The following is a 22,174-nucleotide window of genomic DNA, read 5'->3' as shown; positions in this document are numbered from 1 at the left end:
GTTTTTTTAGTTCAGGTTTATGAAATATCGAAATATGGAAAAAAGGAAGGAAATGGGAGACCGGGCAGGGACTGTCTAGCCCCGTCTGTGCCGATTAAGGACCGTGCCGTTGTTGGCTCTGCTGATCATGTTTGAATTGTACTAACCGCATACCGGAAGTAGGTGGTAGTCGAAAACGGTAAGCCTAGTACTGCTTCTCCTCACCACCCCTTAGGGCGAGTTGAGTAGTCGCGGAGAAATAGGGATGCATGTATTTACTTTTGGTGGTCTCTCGTTGAGTTCGGCTGACTATATGTAGGTGGGGCGGTTCTGTAGTTCGAGGCGGTGAGGGGAATGGTTGGTGCGTATGGTCCGACGAGACATATGCGTGCCGTGTTGGTTAGGTCCACCTTGCAAGGTTAAATCGGATCGATTCGCCGTCAGTCGCTCTCGGATATGAGCACCTTGATCGTCGAGTCGCATCGTAATAAAGGATTGAAACAATTAGGAGATGGTAAAGTGTGCTGTTAGCTAATCAATTGTTTTTCCACACTGATTGCTGTAGAAATGGCAACTTTAGAAAATTAGTCAATTAACTTAATCCTGTAGCTAAAATGTTGAAAGTAAGGATCCGCTATTAGTTGTTTTTTTTAGCAAAATGAACTACTAGCTAAAAAGCTTTGCATGTCTATTTAATGGGCTAAGTATACCTAGAGCCGGATAAGTCTTGCTGAGTATTAGTTGCTCAGAATTTTGTTGGACAATTATTTCAGGACCTGCACACGTGGAGTTTTGCCCGTGTTGCGCCAACTTTGTTCACCCGGGCGCAGAGGGATGGAACGTCGAAGACCCGGACACATAGTTCGGGAAGTCCGAAATTGCACATCCGTGGGCTGAGCGTGTATTTCATTATAGCAACCTTGTTTATAGTTGTCAGTTTCAAGTTTGGCAAACTTTGGTTCAGCAGCCAGTGGACTTGTAAATTATGTTTGTTTTTAAACTCGGTTTGTAAAACTTAAGATAATGCGGTATGTATTGTAGTAGTTTAAGGATTTTGTCATACTGTACCATCTGCGCCCACTTTCATGTGGGATTATCGGTGTTGTTTTGATCGGGCAGTGGGTTGAAACAGACTGTTAAGTTATGTTTAATTAAGCTAATGTGACTGATGTGTTCAAATGACAATATTTATATTTAATTAAGCTGGTTTAACTTGATGGTTAACCTGTGCGATCGCGTCCGCGAGTAGCAACGCCGGTGCTCCGGCCCCCGTGGAGCACGTCAACAAGGCAGGGCGCAATGGTAAGGCTGTCCACAATGGCAAGAGCAAGAGCAAATTTGCTCTTGCCTCATTTCCCACGCCCTCTCTGTCTACAGTGCCAAACAGTACATCTACAGTGCCAAACAGTAGATTTACTCCTCCATTTGCTCCTATCGCTGTGGACGGTCTAAGAGACCCGCCGGCCCCGCTCTCCTTTTGCTGCCCTGGTCGGCGCCCTTCATACTCGAGGCCCTTCCGGTTACCCGGCCGGCCGGTCTCTGACACACAGATTTCTCTCTCTCGTCGCTACAGTGCAGTGCGAGCTGGAACCGATCAGGCAGCAAGGCGATCGGCGGGCTCAGCAAAAGAAAACGGCTATACTAATTCTGAAAAATAGAATATATATATATATATATCTATATATATATATATAACAAATCTATTTAACACCCTAAGTACGGAATAAGCTATCTCATACCCGAGCCACCCTCTCCCTCCACCGACCTGGCGTCCCTCGGGCCCGAGCCCGACCCACCCCGCGCTCGTTTCATTTTTTTTCTTTGGTCGCCGCCCACGATCTCCCATTAATCCTTCCGTTTGTTTCGCGTTCTGCTTCTCCCGTCGCCGTCGCCGTCGCCGTCCTGCGACCCGCTGTTGCCGCCGCCCGCCCGTCCTGCGACTCGCCGCCGCCGCCCGCCAGTCAGATCCGATGACAGGTGCCGCCCGCCGCCAGGCCAGCACTGCGCATCCTCGCATTCAAGACGACCTAGCTTCAGATCGGGATGTGGGTGGTGGTTCCTTCGATTTGGTCACCAGGATGGAGTGCTCCTTCTTTCGACCCGCTACCTCCTGCGGGATGGGGCAAGGACGCAACGACGACGGCGACCTGCAGGAGCTCAACTTCCTCACCGTCTCCTCAAGCTTGCATTTCTTCAGAGGTTTTATCCCCTGTGTGCAAAGTGCCCTCTCATCGCCTCCACCCTATTCCCATGGTTTTGCTTTATTTCACACGTATGTGATGATTATTTGTGTCGTTAGTAGCTGTTAGTAATCCCCGTGAGCCAAAGGGGACATGCATATCTTCTTGATTCGTCATCTACCTTGTGGCGACGAGTTGCCATTTTGGATCTGGCCAAATCTCCTTTGGTTGCCCATTCAATCAAGGCTCCGTAGCTTCTTCTCCACATAGTGAACTTTGTGAATTTTGGATTCCTCATATAATTTTGTTGTTAAATGTTGATGTGCCCAATCTGAACTGTTGATCATTTGAGTTTCTTCATGAGATATCCTGCTGCCTACGCACATCCCTTACCAACGAGCTAGGGGCAATGAGCGTCCCCAGCCTTAACTGCCTCCAATCTGAATACAGCCTGTAGAACACCCTTCGTCGAGCAGCTGATCGCCAACACCATCCTTTCAACCCCCGGTCATTTTGTTTTTTACTCTTGCATGAGATGTGTTCAGCGAACTGCTCTGTGGTGGGAATTATTTTTTAAATTTAATACTACTTCAAGTTATGCAGTAAAGGTGGATTAGATTGTTGATCTCATGGCTTTGGTAACTGAACTAGACTTTGTTTAGCTTTCTGAAATCCTGCTGTCAGTTTCTCTCTTCTTAATTTACATACATTGAACTTTAGGCTTAGGTACTTTTCTCTGCAGATTTGTGCACCTGATGATAGTGCTAGATTAGCCATATGTTTTGATGGATTAATATCACGGCTTGTTCGGCTGGAGGTAATTAGTGGAATGGAATGGAAGTTTAAATGTGAGAGATTAAAAAAAAATCATGTTTGTTTGGTGGGAATACAAGTTTTAGCGGGATGGGGAATGGAAGCTTAAAAATCCCTTTCACATCGCGTGCCAAACACGCTGTTAGTGCACAAATTGATCAAAAAGCTTCAGTTTTCAGTTATTTGGAGATACAACAATTATCTTGCCATGTTCGTTCTAGTTCCATTAAATAATTTGTGTCCTTTGCTTTCCAATTTTAGACTACGACTCTTCAGTTGACATGCTAGAAAAGAAAATTAAAACTGGTATTATAGGTGATCTGATATATTGTACGAATAGTCCGCACCAATTTTGTTTCTGCTCCATAGTTCTAGGAAGTTAGCTTGGCAATGACATGTGAATTAATTATTCCTTGGGATTAATATTTTTCTTACTTATTACTAGTAGTTCACAGTGTTGATTCCATGGTTTGCCATCTGAACTACTAAGTGAGATGCAGCTTGGTGAGCCTTATCCATGTTTTGTATCTGCCTATATAAGATTTGAGTGCATTAGTAAACTATATAAGCAGTAATTTAATATGTGAGGCATATCCACATTTCGTTTCTTTCCAAAATACCATAAATGGTTTCCCTGTTGTTAGTTTATCTCCCTCACTTGTGGGTAGTCTGAGGACACAAGGAGCATATTCTGTTGCACCTCCTGTCCACGACTTCAGATGCTCATGGTGCACGCCCCTTCAGCAGCTCATTTTCAAGCATGAGAGGTGAGCTGTCAGTTGTTGATGATTGGTCGCTTTATGAATACTTGATCTTTCCTGAGACAGAGGCATGCTTAACCTGTTTAATTGATTTACACTTCCTGTAGTTTTATATTAAAAAATTATTTATCAGTAGAAAAATTGCATAGGAACTGGATTTGTTGGCCTCTTGTGTGGTTCATGAAGGAGTTTTTCAGCTTAGGTTTGTCACTATATTCTAGTCAACCTACTTCATAATTCATTCTTTGTATGTCTTATATGGAGAAGAATGTGCAGAATTGAAGCACTTCCTTTGTGCTGTTCATAGCCTTTTACTTAGTGTAGTCAGTCCTAACCTTTGCCATTAAATTAAGAAATTTCTGGTACATGTAAATTCTTTTTTATATTTGCTAGCTACCTAGCTCTGCTCTTAGAACCTGGTCCCAGACTAGTCCAGTTATCGCTCAAGTTCTAATACTTCAACATGACTATGCATTATGTAAATTCTGAAGTACATCAAAATTGATATCAATTCTTATCAGGTTTCAACACAGTTATCCTAAAATCAGCTCCACATTTCTACTGTTTGGATTTTTTTCTCTTTCTGAGCTATCCATTATACTAATTATATAAGATTGTGTTCAGGGATCTTATTTACAGGTGGGTGTTCTGATCAAGCTGTGCTGAAGATCTTTCGCCTCAGAATAAACTATGGCGGCAGATGATGCCAGATGATCATAACTGTACATGTCACATGCAAAAGACCCTCGAATGCAGTTATGCATATATGGGGATTCAAGATTTTGTACTGAACTTTTACAGTAAAAAATTTCAAGTGCAACTGTCCAGTATTGGACTATAAAAGTAGTTTAATGTTCATAATGTGTAAAAACATTACTTAAAAACCTACTCGGATGACTTGTCAATGTTGTGCAAATGTTAAGCTGTTTCAGAGCACGTGTGTAAAACCTCAATATTTGTAGTTTGGTGACTCTGTTTTTGTTAAACTTTGCTATCTGCCTAGTTGTATGCCTAATTGACTACTGATGTATTGAACTATTGATGGCCACGGTTGAGAAACAATACAAGTGACACGCCGTCAGTTTTATCAGCCACGTCAGGCCCGTCATACGTGCTGGCAAAAAACGCAACTGCATGCCTACCCAGCTTATGTTCGCACTTTGGAAAAAAAAAACGGACACCACGCTCCCACCTACACGGTGAAACTGGACAGGCAGAGCGGGCGAAGAAAAACTGTACCTTGGAATAAAAAAATGGAAACCACGACAGCCACTATGCGGTGAAACCGGATAGGCACAGCGAAGAATAAAAACGGAGCCGGATGGGAGGTGAGCGGACGCGCGAGCACAGCATGGGAGGTGGGCTCGGGTATAGAATAACTATTCCATACCCAGAGTACTGAATAGCGGTGTCCTATATATATATATATATATATATATATATATATATATATATATATATATATATATATATATATATATATATATATATATATATATATATATATATATACGAGCTGAACAAAAGAAAAAGGATGGCGGGAAGAGTAGTTCGTGGGCCTGGTCGGCCCAACTAACACAACCCGGCCAGCCCACCCACGAGGCCACGACGCAAAACCAAAGGAAAGGGACTCGCGCACGGGAAAGCGAGCGATTTTTACCTAGCAGCCTCTATTCCCGATAACCCCTCCCCCTCCCCCTCCCCCTCCCGATACCCCCCTCCTCCCCTGCGCCGCCGCTCCTCGACTGCCGCCGGCCCTCTACTGCGCCGGCGTCCCTCCTCCCTGCCGAAATCGACCCGACGCCGCCCCTCTCCCCTGCGCCACTTCCCCGCCGCCCCTCTCCTGCGCCGCTGAAGGTCCTGCGCCCCTCCTTCCTCCGCCCGGAAACGCGCCGGCGCCTGGAATCGCGCGGCCCGTGGTCCCTGACCCCGGATCTGCGAGCAACCTGAGCAGTCGCCGCCCTCCCTGCCAAGGTACGCCGCCGCACTTTTTGCCCTCCTGGAGCAGCGCCGCCGGCCCATGACTGACGGCCTTTCCCTCCTCGACGTCGAGCAGCTCCTCCGCCGGCCCGATTTGTGTCCCTGCCCTCGTCGAGTTGGATCTGCGCCGCCGGCCCTTCCGTCCCCCGAGACCAAGCAGCGCCGGCGCCCCTGCCTTGTCCCCCAACTGAAGCAACGCCGCGGTCCCTGTCCTCCCGCCGACCGGAGCTGCGCTGGTGCAAGGAGTTGTAAGTTTGTTGCCTCTCATGCTTATTGCATGAAAGTCTAGTGTAGGATATGCTGTTAACTGGATGAATGTGTAGTTGATACATGTATGGATTGCTGCAGATTAGTGGTCTGTGCATAGGAATTAGTTGGTAGTACACTTGTGTTTGGAATAATAGACCTTGTATTTTCGTCCAACTTATGATAACATAGATGATGGTGGTACTGGAGATGATGTTGACATGAATGCATTTCGTGATGTGATCGCTACTGCTATGGTTTCGTCATTTAGTTCTATCCATCATTTATTTACTCGTAGTTTAGAAATTTGTGCTGGTACATATTTTGGTATATTTGTAATATTAATCTATTGGAGTTATTAATAGTAATATTATCTCAGAATCCTGATTCTCAGAAAAGCGAGGTCCAGAAAAGCGGAAACAAATAGGGCCCTCGACTTCCCCATCGCCGCCGCCCGCCGCCGCTCTCGAAGATGCTTGACATCAACCTCTTCCGCGCCGACAAGGGCGGCAACCCGGACATCATCCGCGAGTCCCAGCGCAGCCGATTCGCGCCCATCGAGCTCGTCGACGAGGTCATCGCGCTCGACAAGGCATGGCGCGAAAGTAAGTCTATCCTCATCGCCCTAACCCCCTTCAAACTATTCTAGATCTCCTGCCGGTCTCTCACACCCTGGGGTTTGCCGTTGCTGCAGGGCAGTTCGAGGTGGACAAGATCCGCCAGGAGCTCAACGCCACCAGCAAGAAGATCGGCAAGCTCAAGGCTGTACGTATCAGTATCGATTTGCGATGCTCGTTCTGGCCCTCTACTTTTCGGCGGGCTCAGCTTTCATGTGATGGTGGTTTGCTTCGTTGCAGAGCAAGCAAGAAGAGGAAGCAAAGAAGCTGATGGAGAGTACGGACGAGATCAAGAAGAGGCTGGCTGCCAAGGAAGCTGAGGTGCAGGAGGCCAAGAGCACCCTCGACGCCAAGCTCACCACAATTGGCAACATCGTGCATGCGTCCGTGCCCATCAGCGACGACGAGGTGTGCTGGCAGTTCAGTTTGTGATTGTTTTAAAGACAATCTAGGCAAATTCCTTTTTGCCAAAGAAACAACTATTCAGCTATTAGTATTACCCTTACCTTGTGACTAACAACAACAACAACAACATAGCCTTTTTTCCCAAGCAAGTTGGGGTAGGCTAGAGATGAAACACGAAAGAAATAAGTTCAAAGTTCAGGCACATTGATAGCTAGTCTCCAAGCGCTCCTATCCAAAGCTATCTCTTTAGAGATATTCCAATCCTTAAGGTCTCTCTTAACCGACTCATCCCACGTCAGTTTAGGTCTACCTCTACCCCTCTTTACATACCTTGTGACTAACAGTTTTTCAATTATATTTTTTGGCAAACAAAGATTGATGTTTTTTTTCCATTTTGTATAATTGTCAGTAAAAGGCTTGTCGTAACTAACGAAAAGAATTATGGCTTGTAAAAAGAACCCGAGGGAATGGACTGTAATGTTGTTGTTATAGAACTGTTATACAAGGATAGGCAACAACAGTACATTACTTTAATAGGTCAAAATTGCATATGAGAATGATTATTTTTGTCCTCTGAATTCCACTTAATAGCTGTAAATTTCAGCTGAACTGATTTAGTAGCCACTTCCTTATTTGCAGGCAAACAATGCCATTGTACGGACATGGGGAGAGAAGAGAGTGGAGGAAAATTTGAAGAATCACGTGGATCTTTGCAGGATGCTTGACATTGTTGCACTGGAGAAGGGTATAAGTCTCTCAACTTTTCTCTATATACGAGTGCTTTCATTCTGCCAATACCCAATAATTACTTGTCTAAACCTGTTCAAAATTACACACCCATCACCCATAGTTCTTTGCTGCCATTTTAGTATGTCTGCACGTGATTGAGTGTTGCCTGTACGTTTTATATTCAGCATGATTCTAACAATGAACCCTGCTTCAACCAATTATGAATAATTCATGCTCTTTGTTTTATTCACTGCCATGTTTAAGAACATTTTTTTTGGGAACATATATCCTCTAATACCATGGAAATGTACTTGTATTTCATCTGCCTATTGTATCTGGAACTTTGAATAATCCAAGAACCCAACAGAAATGGAAGTTTCTGCCTGATTCCCTCCAAGAGCCTTTATGGATATACAAATTTGGATCCGTACATTATCTATGTATGATTAATATTAATAAGTGGGGTTTACCTTTGGTATATAACCTTGGATTGCTGTTGCGTTTTGTTTCTCTTATTCTTGAGGGCACCTCTCACAATCTGTTCCCTACTCAATTTCTGCAGGTGCTGACGTGGCTGGTGGTAGGGGTTACTATTTGAAGGATGAAGGTGTCCTCCTGAACCTGGCATTGATAAATTTCGGGCTAACTTTCCTGCGAAAACGAGGCTTTAAGCCAATGCAAACTCCTTTTTTCATGAGAAAGGAAACTATGGGAAAATGTGCCCAGCTGGCACAGTTCGATGAGGAGCTTTACAAGGTAAGGCTCATGAAATATTCCCTACACGCATATCATGCTTTTATTGTGCAACTGTACCTGCACTCATAGTTTAATGACTTTACGTTAAATACACACTTGTAGTTTTGTTAATTTACATAAATTATGCTTTCTTAGTTTTTGTGGAGGAAAAGGTACCACATTCTCTTCCACAATCAATTTAACATATGTGTTCCTTTCACTTGATAAATAAGGTTCTATACAAAATAAATGATAAATTCTGTCCTCTAGTAACTATCCTTTCAGCTCTAAGGTTAATTCATGCTATTAAGGAAACCTAATTTCTGCATACTGCTGAGGGGTAATAATATCAGCAAGATTACTCCTAACAAGATATATTTTGATCACTGTGGGTATGATGGTTTACTCATAATTATGTGATGAGTTGGATGAATGTTTCAGCTGTGATCTTTGATAAGAGAATACATTTTGTTACAAGTGCATGACCTTTAGTTTAATTTGACAGGTAACAGGTGACGGTGAGGATAAATACCTCATAGCCACATCTGAACAGCCATTGTGTGCTTATCATTTAGGTGACCGAATTTACCCTTCTGAGCTTCCAATAAAGTGGGTAATTTATAATTTCAGTTAGTTTTCCTTCAGTTGATACTTGATTCGCACTAGTAAATTTAAATGTAAATAAATTATTTGTGTATAGATATGCTGGCTACTCCACCTGCTTCCGAAAAGAAGCTGGTTCGCATGGAAGGGACACAGCTGGCATCTTCAGAGTCCACCAATTTGAAAAGATTGAACAGTTCTGTGTTACAAGCCCAAATGGCAATGATTCTTGGGAGGTGCATGAAGAGATGTTAAAAAATTCAGAAGATTTCTATCAGGAGGTATGCATTGGCACATTGCTAATCTTCAATATTTGTATTTATGAACTGGACTGTTGTCTTTACATTCATTTTATGCTTGTCTTGCAGATTGGCCTACCATATCAGGTCGTCTCCATTGTCTCTGGCGCACTTAATGATGCTGCAGCTAAAAAATATGATTTAGAAGCATGGTTCCCTGCATCGAAAACCTTCAGAGAATTGGTGTCCTGTTCAAATTGCACTGACTTTCAAGCAAGGAGGCTTGGAATTGGTTACGGACAGAAAAAAGTAAGATTCTGTGCCACATGGATTTTGTAGATGTTCGCCCAATGTAGATATAAATGTTTGACCCAGTTTCTGACACTTAACATTACCAATGTATGGAAAACTCACAGAATGACGAGCAGTCCAAGCAGTTTGTTCATATGCTCAATTCTACGTTGACTGCCACTGAGAGGACACTGTGTTGTATTCTGGAAAACTTCCAGAAGGAGGATGGCGTTGAAGTGCCAAAGGCGCTGCAACCCTACATGGGTGGAATAGAGTTCCTTCCTTTCAAGCAACCTCTGGATGTCAAACAAGCTGCTGACTCGAAATCAAACAAGTCCAAATCAAAGGTCTTTATCTGCCTCTGCTGGGCCCCCTTTCCAAAAACAATTTTTGAGACTTATTTTTATCTGATCTTTTTTGGGGCCCCTCCTGACAGGGAAATGCTGCTTGAGGTGGATGAGGAACAAAGTCAAATGCATGCGATGCGGAAGTGATAGACATTGTGCATCCTTGTATTAATTTTTGGGGGTAACAGTACTTGTAGCATGACCATGACGTTGCAATTTTTCTGTACCCATTTTGGTTTGTTGGTTTACCACACTATCTGATGACGTACTTGCACACTGATATTGCATAGGGTTTCTTGCAATCTAGAATGTTTGAGCACCATCATCCCGCTGCTGTGTTTACTGTCTCGCCAAAGCACTGTGCTACTGTGCGTCTAGAAGCACTGGTGTTTGCTGCCTTGCCTTTGTAGTGCTTCAGTTTCGGTTTGCCAGTGATTGATTGCTTTTTTCTCTTTTTTTTGGAGCGGTGGTGGGCGTCATCTTGTGATTTGATCGATTCTGAAGGGTCATCTTGTGTTAGTGGCTTTTAGTGCGGTTGTGGGTGGAACTGGGAAACGCGTTGCAGTGGCGACTGACGTCGCATACTCGCATGCGCTTGCTCTTGGATTCTAGCATTGTTTGGGCTACCTGCAACGCGAGTGCACGCCTGCGTAGCGTAAGGCCAAATCCTGACTGCTGCTGGCCATGCTTTCCAGGCTTTCACTGCTCAGCGTGACTGTAGCCATTGGATTCGGCAAGCACTCAAACCGAGTAACTGACCGCGTCTCTATCTTGTTCGCCTGCAACAAGAGCATTCAAGCTTAGGGAATCCCAGACGCCTGTGCGTCGGTTACGTATGAATTGCTGTGCATTGCTGTGACGACAGCATCCAAACATTGGCATTTTCCTGCTAATGATCCTGGAATGTTCTGCAAGTAGTGTTAGGCATCGCTCTACCAGTGGAGCACCCTCTAATGTGTCTCTTCTTTTTTTTTCCTAAAAAGATTATCTGCTAGGCTTCTGTAGAATATTCATTTGCGTTGTTACGAACGTACTTGGGACGGTGAGACCTGTCAGGACTCAGGAGCGATCACGAATCCACGAGGTTCCCCGGAAGCAAGGGTACGCAGCTGGCAGCCAACCAGCCGGCCAGGGTAAAAGCCAAGGCAAATTTATGGTTTGCCGATCGGGACGAAGGGACCATCTGACCGACGCACAGGTACCGTGATCAGCGATCATAAACTGCCCATGATTAAGGAGAGATTGGGTATCTCTCTCTACACAACTCGTTCCACTAGGCATGTTGTAAATTCTTTAACGGAAAACAAATGCTGAGGAAAAGCTGGGACAAAAAGAGGGGAGAGGCTGTGTGCTATCAAGACTGGCGGCCAAATTTGATCTTGTGATTTGGGGGGGTCTCCGGGAGCTCGGCAGATGTGCTGGCCACGTTCCGGGATTCCAGTTGTGTTGTGATGAATGATAGCTCCCTGCTCCCCTCATCAGTCAACTAGTGGCATTTTAATGGGGGAATGGTGTCTGGCTTTTGCAGACAGAAATGATTTCCGATGGTTCCGTCCTCAATAATTCTGTTTCCTGTTCCAGTTCCATGCTACGAACTTGCAGCTCCTAGGTAAACTGATTTGCCAGCATCATTTGTACAACCAACCGTACGATACTAAACTCTATATGCAATCATGTTTCCAACTGGAGGGCGAGTTTTCTTTCCTTTTTTTTGGCATAAATATGAGTGGCGAGTAATTGTTCAAGAATTTCCTCTGCTATGCTCTGTTCTAAAACAAATTTTTAATTCAAATCACAATAAAGCTTGTTAATTTTTCTGTTGAAAGCTTTGTTGATTTTTCAGGTTCTTTTTATTTGCAATTATTGAGTTTCACATGGCACTAGTTAGCCGAAGATTCCAAATGGCTTCCCTTGGTTTTTTTGTTTCAATGGAAAAATTGGGAATTGGGATCAGCCACCGAAGTCCCAAATGGCAGTGACTTTGGCATCACTTCTAAAGACAAAGAGACAATCAGTGCACCAAGGTGCCCAGTCGGCTTCAAGATCATGTAAACTTTTCTCTGCTGTTTCTAGTAGTAATTAACAAGTTTCTGTTGGTATTGTTATAGTTTTCAGTAAAATCTCTATAATGAACTAAGGAAAATCTTAATAGGAATTTCATAGGAGTCTCATAAGAATTAAATTTTATGTCACATAATTTACTGACATGATATTGTTATTATGAGAAAAGAGAAAGGAGAGTTTAATGGAATGAGTGAGGAATTTTATCATCACGATACTCTTTCAGCTCGGCTACCTAGTTTTTAATTTTAGTAACTGTACGATGATACTTTCCAATGAGATTGATATAAAACCTTTGACTTACCTAATACAAATTAAGTCATTTGATTTTAAAATAAAAAGTTCACACTCTCTTTTCGACAAAACTTTCTTAAATCTCCGTTCAAACAAGCCAGTAAATCAAAAGAGAAGAGTCAAGAGATTCTGGCACTTTGCCCCTGAAACCCGCCCAAGCACAGCTCTCCATGCCCATGAACCTTGACCACTTGTCCTTTCTCTCACAAGCCACTACTCTCTCTCCCCCCTCGATGTATACAAAAAATAAAATGCTGCAGAGATTTCAAAAAAGGAGAGAAAAAGATAAAATAAAAAGACAAGGTGATAAATTACAAAACAACCCCACCCCCAACGGGCCCCCCTGTTTCCGCGGTGCTTTTCCCCAGCCATCACGAGACCTCCCCCACGCTCGCCGAAACCAACCAACGCCACCACCACCAGTTACTACTGCTACCTCCCTGCGCCTCGCCTCCCTCCTGGAAGGGGAATCCCTCCAGCCTCCTCGGATTCCTTCCCCTCCCCAGCTCCCGGCCCCCAGCTGCCGTCCTCCCGCTGCCGCCTGCACTGTGCTGCCGGTTTCAGCGCCGTTCGTCTTCCGAGCTCCGGCGGACTCCGCTTCCGCGGTAAGTCGCTGCTGGCTTTCTTGGCAACACCAATGCCGCAAGATCTTGACTTGGATCTGCGCTCGCCTCCTTTCTTGGGTTTCTTGGCCTGTTCGATTTCTCGGGCAGCTGCTTGCTTCTTGGTTCTGTGGATTGGGTCCGGCGGTGGAATTTGGCTTTGTCTCTCGTGTCAACGTCGGCTGTGCTCCGTCTCCCCATCTGGAACGAGTACGGCCGTGGAATTATTTCCGGGGGTTCAGTTCGGTAGCGGTACCAGACGTTGCTTTCGTAGCAATAGTGCGGCTTACCTGCTTGTACTGAAACAGTTGTTCAAGTTTAGGTGGTGCCATGATGTGTGTACATGTCTTAAGGTTCTCTGCAAGCTTTTGTTCGTGGTACTGGGGTGGTACGGTGCATGAATGGCAATTTGGTACCTACTGGCTTCTGGTTAGTTGCATCCGGGCAACCGAATACCCTCATTTTTTTCTCCTGGTTGTTTGCTAGACTGAATAAACATGCTGCATTGTCCACAACAAAGATGTAGAGAACAAAGCATTGTTTAGCAGATGTGTGGAAATAGCAGATCTGATCTACCGAGTCTCTTTTAGTTAGCATTATGAAATTTCAAATTTCAAACATAGGAATGTCAGCAATTTTCCAAGCTCTTCTGTCAACATTGACTCATTGCAGTGCTGGATTTCAAAATTGCAAGTGCAGTGTGACCCTACCCGTATTGGTTTTACTGCCCATTGCTCATTACAAACTGAAGCTCACAGGTTCACATGAGTGTGCAAGGAGCGTATTGTCCTCGTTGGGGCGATAACTGAAGAACTCATAGGCTCTTAGCATGTCGTAATACTTTTGGTATTTCACACGATGCGATGCATACAGTGTAGTTAATGAGTTAATTAATAGCTGGAGATGGTGAAGTAATTTGCTTTTGTTTCTTAAAAGGTATAAATTAGCAAGACCTCATTCTTTGGTCTACAAAATTCTACCAAAATCATTGCTATTTTCCAGTGTTCTAAAAAACGTTTTTAAACGTCGTTTGATCTTGATTAAACGCTGAACGGTGGCCAAGCGTTGCGTTTAATCACAGTGTTGTTCAATAACAACACACGTTTAATCATGTTCAATCTACGTTTAATCACAAAAAACTCTAAACCATAGGCAAGCGTTCGCCTAGCGTCTAGCGTTTTTTAGAACCTTGCTATTTTCACTATTGTTATGTATAACCGTTTTAAACTGCTTCTTTGGAAATCAATTTCAGATAACAACCACTCTGTTCTGCTGGCAGTCAACAGTGTTTTTCTTTCACACCAAATCAGCACCAGCCACTAGCCAGCCAGCAGTAATTTTCTCTCACAACAAACCAGTACCTACCATCAGCCGCAGCCAACAGAATAGAGTGTAGCAGCATTGCCTTATTTCATTTTGTTGCAATGCTACCATTTCTAGTGGTTGTTCAAGTAGGTTGTTCATATGTTTGATATCTCACTTGATTGTGTGAAGGGAGGACTATGAAGCTAAGGACAAAACGGCCTGAATGGAAGTCCCTCATGCCTCTACAACTAAGCAGGAAATCTGCCATGCGTTTCTTTTTGTTCCCCAAGGTTCAGTCGACTGGTCAATCACCAGATGATACTCCAGTTTATCTTAACGTGTACGATCTGACACCCATGAATGGTTATATATATTGGGCAGGCCTTGGCATATTTCACTCGGGAATCGAAGGTTCTTCTCTTTGCCACTTGTGTCTATCTTTTTTTTCCCTCCCACTCAACATATAACCAAATGCTGGTTTGTTTTCTGGTGTTTCGTTGTTCATGTAGTTTTAGCTTGTTCTTTGAGAAACTATAGGGCTAGAAATATAATAACACGGCTATCCATTATTCTTTTTTTACATGATTGCTATCTAGCACTGTGACCTATGCTATTTCATTCTATGAAGTTGTTACTTACTCAACTATATGTATTGAGAAGACAACTCTTTTACTACATCAATGATCCATACCTGCACATCGATTTGCTGTGTTCCATAAATTAATTTATGTCCATTTAGATGGTTCACAGTATTAACCTGCCTGAAAGTATTAAATCCAATTATCGCTGAAAGGGAATTTTGTATGCATTATTTCGCTTTGCCTAGATGAGCTAGACATTAAATGTGTTCAGCTGATATTGTTAGATTAATACCATGGCTGCATCTCATGGACCTTTTGAGTAGATATCTTTCCAGATCTAGAATCCAGTTTTGTTAGGAGGAGGTAGAGTTGTGTCGGCCAGATATGGATGAGGAGAGGAAATGATTTAGAAGTTTGTTTAATTCTCTATAAGACACTACCAGCTACCTATTAATAAACTTACATCCACATGATCCATATGGATGAGGAGGGGTTTTAGGTCTTGTCTAATCCTGCAAGCCATTTTTTCGCAACGAGCAGGTTTTTGGGACTAGCATAGATCTTTCTTCAGGTTCAGCTGTCTTTGTGCCCCTGAAACTGTCACATCTAAATGAAGTAGCAGCGTTGAGTTTTGGACTGTGAATGCTTGCCAACTGAAATTTTCGAAGAATTCTGGACAGAGAGTGATTTCTGTAGTTACCTTGCTGACCACCTCAAGCATCTGCTTCCAAAATGGTGTATACTGAGTAGCATCCAGTCCAGAGTGCCCTCCCCCCACCCCCAACACACACACACAGACATAATAAAAAAAGGAGAATATCAATTTACTCCCCTCAACTATAGCCAAAGTCTGAAAAACTCCCTAAACTATAACTTGGTTCAATTTACCCTCTAAACTATGTCATTTAGTTTATTTTACCCCATAACACAATTTATCTTTTTTGTTTCTCCTTACACAAGTTGAATTTTAATTTTAAATTTTGCAGGGCAGTAGTGGACATCACAATACATATTTAGAAAAAGTTTTATAATTTTCCTCCATTAGTTTTCATATAATTTTGAACTCCAACGATTAATCTATTATTAAATATCCCGATCTATCAAAATAATGATAAAAATTATGATTAATTTTTCTAACATGTGTTATGGTGTGTACTATCGTCTTATAAAATTTCAACTTAAAACTCCACCTATACATGGAGAAATGAAAAAGACGAATTACAGTAGGGAGTAATTTGAACCAAATGGAATAGTTTGAGGGGTAAAATGAACCAAACAATAGTTTAGGGGGTTATTCAGACTTTAGTTATAGTTGAGGGGAGTAATTTAGACTTTTTCCATAAAAAAAAAACTGCTACTTAAGTATTGTAGCTGCTGTGCCTATATTGTAGATGTTTTCCCCAATATAAGATTTTAGATCTTATTTCTTAGGTCACTGTTTTTGATGGCCTCTATTTTTTTGTTTGCAGTACATGGTGTTGAATATGCATTTGGAGCTCATGACTTTCCTACAAGTGGAGTATTTGAGGTAGAACCTCGTCAATGCCCTGGTTTCAGATTCAGGAAATCAATATTTCTTGGTACAACATGCTTGGATCCTATCCAAGTTAGGCAGTTCATGGAGCTACAGTCAGTAAACTATAATGGAGATACTTACCATCTTATCACGAAGAACTGCAACCATTTTTGCAAGGATATGTGTTACAAGTTGACTGGTAACAAAATCCCCAAGTGGGTGAACCGTCTTGCCAGAATAGGTACTACAGCTTTATACACATGCTAATGATTATACTAGTTTAACAATTCGATGTAGCAAAGGTGATAGTTGATTTTAGTGCTACTTATTGTGCATAGTCAGAATGCATTGAGCAATTTTAACAGTCAGTGGCACCATGTTTTGGTATATATAATTGTTTCCACTTTACTTTCTGGAATGTGGTTTACCCTGGTTACAGACTTTATGAATGTCATGTGGTCATTCTGCAAAGCGAAGTACTTTTTCTGTGACACCATATAACAAACAATGTACTCTGTAACTGGGCACCTGACATGTGCATCCACAAAGAGCACTAGGAAATTTTGCTATATGTTTTCAGCAGGTTGTTGCATTCAGCAGCATGCCAAGTAAGGGGACAGTGGCGGTTTTGACCATATAGTTTTATTCCAGGCTTTGTGTTTGTACTTCACTAAGTAGGACTGTTCAATATGTTCATGGAGTTCTTGTTGTGACATTTTGATGTGAACTTTCTGGTATTTGGGGTTCATGTTATGATGATCATGTGCATCTTTTCCTTGCAGGTGCCATTTGCAACTGCCTCCTGCCAGAGTCGCTCAAGATCTCTCCAGTCGGCCATGATCCGAATAGTCAATCTGAAGATTCAGAGAAAAGGCGGTTGAGGAACCCATTCAGCTGTTTCTCTTCAATCTCCAGCCACAGACAGCTGCCGTCACCTTCTCCTTTCCCACCGTCCCCTGTGAAGGAGCATCTCGCCCACTGCTCGTCGAGGAAATCCAGCACCGCCTCCTTGAGAAATAGGTAGCCTGGCCTGTGGCCTGGTCCCCCGTGTAACTTCTGATACCAAGGTGTGCTAATTCGTGCAGTGTCAGCATCCGGATTGCACGGTGCGTCCCGTGCTTGTAGCTCGCTGTCAGGTACTTCATTTTGGTCCGTAAAAGTCTCTGATGCCTGATGTTGCTGTATCGTGTAAAACCCAAGCGACGTGTGTTGAATCCCCAGGGAAGATCTGTTGAGGGGTGAATGCCACTCGATTCTACCCGCCTATGTACTCAGTGATTTGTATATCTATTATTTTATTATTTAACCAACAAACGGAGCCTCTACGTTCGCTTTCAAGGTTTAGAAATTCTCACGTTAATCGGAGAAAAAAGGAAGAAAAAAATAAAATTACTCACCACTGCCATTACAATAAAATTAGCCTAAAATACCCATGTGTCTAATTAAAAATCACCCACCAATGCCATTATGAAAAATTAAATATGAAATACCATTTAGCTATGTATCGGTTGTAAACATATACCACTAATAAAAACTAAAGCTAACAACAATCAATCAAAATAAAAAAATAAGATTAATTATATGCATAATATTATTGAAGCTCAAAAAATTATATTGTTATTATAGATGGATCATATTGAATTGTTTTAACCAACAATAAGACATAATTTACGATCATGAACATGGTGATATATGGTAACAAATCGTACAATTTTTTAAAAACAGTAATGATACAACGACATGTAAATTTTTGAATTTCCAATACGAGCCGCGCAAATGCGCAGGCCATATGCCTAGTTAATCCATTATTCTTTCAGCTGTTGAAGAAAAAAAAAACACCCTGTCATGTTCAACCCTAGAATTCTCACCCAGCTTGTTTTACCATTGCTTTGCTTTACAGAGTGGCATCATTTGTGCAGTGTAAAAGTAATTCAGTTCCGGTTCTCCACCCCAATCATACAAGTGCATAATTCTGCGACGGCGGGACCAGGTTGGAGTGGACGGTAGCACCGAAATGGGTGCCGAAAATTCTGATGCCTGTTCCAATCCCATAGTTCAATTCCAGGAGGGAAGCACACCGGATAAGAATGCCTCCAGGAGTAAGCAAAGGTAGCAGTGGCAGTGGTACTGGTCGCCTGGTGTGGTGGTGACGGTCCCTTTGGGCTTTGGCTGGCGTCCGCCCGCACCTGTCCCCTGTCAGCCACAGAGCCACTGCACCGGGGCGGAGGCGCCGGCCCATCTAGCGGCCGACCGCGACGGCTCGTCGTGCTCGCGCGGCGGCGGACGCGGGGGACGTGCGTGCTCCTTTCGAATGGTGACGGAATCGACAAATTAAAACTCTAATTAAACGTAATAGTTGTTATTTGAATATATCGAGTGCATTAACTTAATGTCTTAATTTAACGATCCTTTCTCAACCCACATCTCGATCGAAACAACACCGATAGTCCCACGCGAAAGTGGGCGCAGATGGTACAAACACGATATACATTCGAAAATACAACAATATATATAAGATTCGACCTTGAGTTTTACAAACCAAGTTTGAATACATACATAACCTATAAACTTTACAATACTGAAAATAAGATTCGAATAGAGGAAATGATCTACAACTACCAAAGAGTACCCGAGGAGATCCCTAACTAAGCGTCGGGCTCCACAACCTCCCATCCCTCTGCATCACGACGGATGAACTTAACGCAGTAGAGATATAAGTCGACATCCGGGTGTCCTGAAGTAATTGTGGCAAAAAAAACCATGAGTATACTAATACTCAGCAAGACTTACCAACCACGGGTATACATAACCCCTATCTAGACATGCACGGCTTTCTGGCAAGTGAGTTGTTTTGCAGAAAAGCATTTATAGTTGCATCCTTACTTTCAATATTTTAGCCACATATTCTATATAGAAAGACTCTCATCTAATGTTGGCCTATCTACAACAATCATGTTGGAGCATTACAATAATAATTCAAAGTAGTTCCATCATTTATCACTAACATTTCTAATTCATTTCTACGAGGCGACAAAGAGATCAAGGCCCTCATAACCGCGAGACACGGCGAATCGATCTGATTTAACCTTGCAAGGTGGATCTAACCAACACGACACGTAAAAGCCCCGTCGGACCCCACGCACCGACCTTTCCCCTCCCCGCCTCGAACTACAGAACTGCCCCACCATCATATGGTCAGCCGAGCTCAACGTGAGACCACCAAAAGTAAACTATATGCATCCCTATTTCTCCGCGACTACTCGACTACCCTAGGAGGTGAGATGTAGTCTTGTACTTTCGAGGTGAGACAGTACTCGACTTCTAATCATCTTATATCTCGCGAGTGGCAGTAGAGCACTCGTCTTCTACCGAAACCCATTAAGCATAGCACCTCTATCGTCCTATACATTTTTAGTATAACTCAAGTAGACCTAGGGATCATGCAACTAGAGTTTCAAACAATTCCTAAACCTAATGCACAAATAATAGAGACATATAAAGGTATCATAATTTGAAATAATCGGATGTGTACCGGGGCTTACCTTCGTGTTGCTGCTCAGAGCTAGAGTCAGACGGGCCTTGGGCCGGGTTCTCATGCCTCGCCTCCTGGGCTTGCTCCGGCTGCTCCTGTGGCGCCGCAATCACCTCGAACACGACGTCCTCAACGGTGGATGCTACACGAATGCATATGAAATAATTGAGTGCAGCTCAATGATGCAACTATTATACTTCAACTGGAATGCCCTGCGGACTGTCCGCCCCCAAGTGGCGGACCGTCCGCAGTACAACTCTGCCGACCCACCAGAACCAACTACCTCTCTGGACAAATTTCAATCTATACGGCGGACCGTCCGCTCCAACATAGCGGACTGTCCGCAGTTTAACTATTCAATACCACTAGAGGCAACGACGCCTCTGGACGAAATTTTAATCTCTACTGCGAACCGTCCGGCCCTCCTTGGCGGACCGTCCGCAGTTCACTCTGCCAATTCCACCAGAGGCGATAACGTCTCTGGACAAAATTCTAGACTATACGGCGGACTGTCCGCTCTCCAATAGTGGACCGTCCGCAGTTCAACCCTACGAACCCCACCAGAGACAACATCGTCTCTGGATAAATTTTGATCTCTACGGCGGACTGTCCGCTCTCCAATAGCGGACCGTCCGCAGTTCAATCCTACGAAAACACCGGAGACAACATCTTCTCTGGACAACTTATAACTTGATCTGAGGACTGTCCGGCCCTCCTAGGCGGACCGTCCGCGATTCATTTACGCGAGATCACCAGAACACACAACGCCTCTAGACAAACTCTATCCGAACTTGCGGCTGTCCGCCCCCCTGAGCGGACCGTCCGCGGTTCGTCTTTTTAACATCGCCCGACAGGTGGCAGCAAGCGCGGCGGCGGCGTTGGCCATTCACCGGCACCGGCGGCGCACCACGGAAGGGGAAAAAGGCCGGGAAGCACAAGGAACTCACCACGAATCCATTCCCGCGGTCGATTCGGGCGGAGGATGACCGGAGAAGCGGATCGACGGTGGAGCAAGCTTCAAGCGGCTCCAATGGTGACCGGTGGCGGTTGGGGCGATTCCGGCCGGAAGAAGCCGGGCTGGGGGTTGGGGAAGGTGGAGGAGGTGCTGGGGAAGGTTCTCGCGCGAGGAATCGAAGTATAGTGGCCGGGGGAGGGAGATCGACGGAAGGGAGCTCGTCACTGGTCGAAGAATGAAGAAGACGAAGAGGATATGACAGGCAGGTCCAACAACCAGGATAAATATCTAGGCGTTACTTTGGCGGACCGTCCGCCGATCCCTCGCGGACCGTCCGCGAGGGTGTTACATATGGTTGCTCCGGTTCCCGACGAAACGGGACGTCGCCGTCGCGGAACAGATGATTGCGGATGATGATCGGATTGGGTTGGGTTTTGTTCGCTCCGTGCGTCGTCGTCGTCGTCGTCGTCGTGCCGTGTGACGGGAGCCGGGAACGCTTTCGGTCAGGTCATCTCATCTTTGCATCAGGCTTATCTCCGGAGAGAAGACTTTTCAAGAGATGCATGGCCTTGATGCAATCATTAGCACCGGATAATGCTCGCCTGATTTTGAGTTCTTCCAGACGACACCTCACTTGTTTAAGTGCAGTCAGTTACGACGCCTCTATCAGAGAGTTGGATTAAGCGTGAAACTTTTTTTTTGCGGGTAGATTAAGCGTGAAACTTTTTGTTACCGTATCTCAACGTCAACAACAGTGGCGTATTTTATTTTTTCCATTTTTTATAGCATTTGCCATTTTGCTCGAGAGGAATACAAGTAGTAGAGAATTGATCGGGGATGTCCAGGTAAGATCAAACGGTTTTCTGCATGCAGACAGGGACGTTTTGAAACAGCCCAAAACTCAAATGAAGGCCAGAGAATTGGGCCACGGCCAACTCAACATCTCAGAGTTCATCAGAGAGACAGGTAGCAGAACTGCAGAAGAGTCCAAACAAGCATGTGCAAAGCAACATTGGCCGTGTTTGATTTACACCATGAATTTTTTTTTCACAAAAAGACGAATGCATGCATGAAGTACTAAATAAATTTTATTTGTAAAAAAATTTCACGGATGAAGTACTAAACGAATTTTATTTGTAAATTTTTTTCACAGATGAGTGTAACTTTTCTAGACCAATCTAATGAGTCAAGTTCCATCATGATTGGCTACAGTGATACTACAATAATCACGCTTAATCATTCCCTAATCATACGGTCAAAGGTCTCATTAGCTACAATAACTGCTACAGTACTATAGTTGTATTACCATAGTCGTGGAGGTAGTTTTATAATTAGATTTTATTTAATACCCCTAATAAGTGATCGAAGCATCCAAAAGTTTTTATGAAAACTTTCTCAAGGGC

General features: G+C 43.8%; 2 protein-coding genes and 1 long non-coding RNA gene across 4 annotated transcripts; all 3 read left to right on the top strand.

Annotated features, from left to right (window-relative positions):
• The first annotated feature begins 1,780 nt into the window (after positions 1-1,780).
• LOC120692094 lies at positions 1,781-4,729 on the top strand. The gene is made up of 2 exons (XR_005682482.1): positions 1,781-3,739; positions 4,358-4,729. It is a non-coding gene; the product is annotated as an uncharacterized LOC120692094 (long non-coding RNA).
• Positions 4,730-5,436: 707 nt separating this feature from the next.
• On the top strand, positions 5,437-10,250 carry LOC120690937 (serine--tRNA ligase-like). 2 transcript variants are annotated; one of them, XM_039973855.1, is made up of 12 exons: positions 5,437-5,707; positions 5,790-5,961; positions 6,354-6,564; positions 6,654-6,724; positions 6,817-6,984; positions 7,621-7,726; positions 8,273-8,466; positions 8,951-9,054; positions 9,146-9,329; positions 9,417-9,596; positions 9,704-9,925; positions 10,015-10,250. In XM_039973855.1, exons 3-12 carry the CDS (start codon positions 6,432-6,434, stop codon positions 10,027-10,029), a joined length of 1,377 nt encoding a protein of 458 aa, XP_039829789.1. In that variant the 5' UTR covers positions 5,437-5,707; positions 5,790-5,961; positions 6,354-6,431; the 3' UTR covers positions 10,030-10,250. The 2 variants fall into 2 exon arrangements, with proteins under 2 accessions (XP_039829789.1, XP_039829788.1); XM_039973854.1 differs by having other exon boundaries at positions 5,443-5,707; positions 6,339-6,564.
• Positions 10,251-12,668: 2,418 nt separating this feature from the next.
• Positions 12,669-17,594, top strand: LOC120691698 (deSI-like protein At4g17486). The gene is made up of 4 exons (XM_039974856.1): positions 12,669-12,885; positions 14,377-14,598; positions 16,238-16,525; positions 17,067-17,594. Exons 2-4 carry the CDS (start codon positions 14,385-14,387, stop codon positions 17,306-17,308), a joined length of 744 nt encoding a protein of 247 aa, XP_039830790.1. The 5' UTR covers positions 12,669-12,885; positions 14,377-14,384; the 3' UTR covers positions 17,309-17,594.
• Positions 17,595-22,174: the final 4,580 nt, after the last annotated feature.

Source organism: Panicum virgatum, chromosome 9N (assembly GCF_016808335.1).
Source record: "Panicum virgatum strain AP13 chromosome 9N, P.virgatum_v5, whole genome shotgun sequence".
Classification (NCBI taxonomy): domain Eukaryota; kingdom Viridiplantae; phylum Streptophyta; class Magnoliopsida; order Poales; family Poaceae; genus Panicum; species Panicum virgatum.
This window is presented reverse-complemented; position numbering and strand designations above follow the sequence as displayed.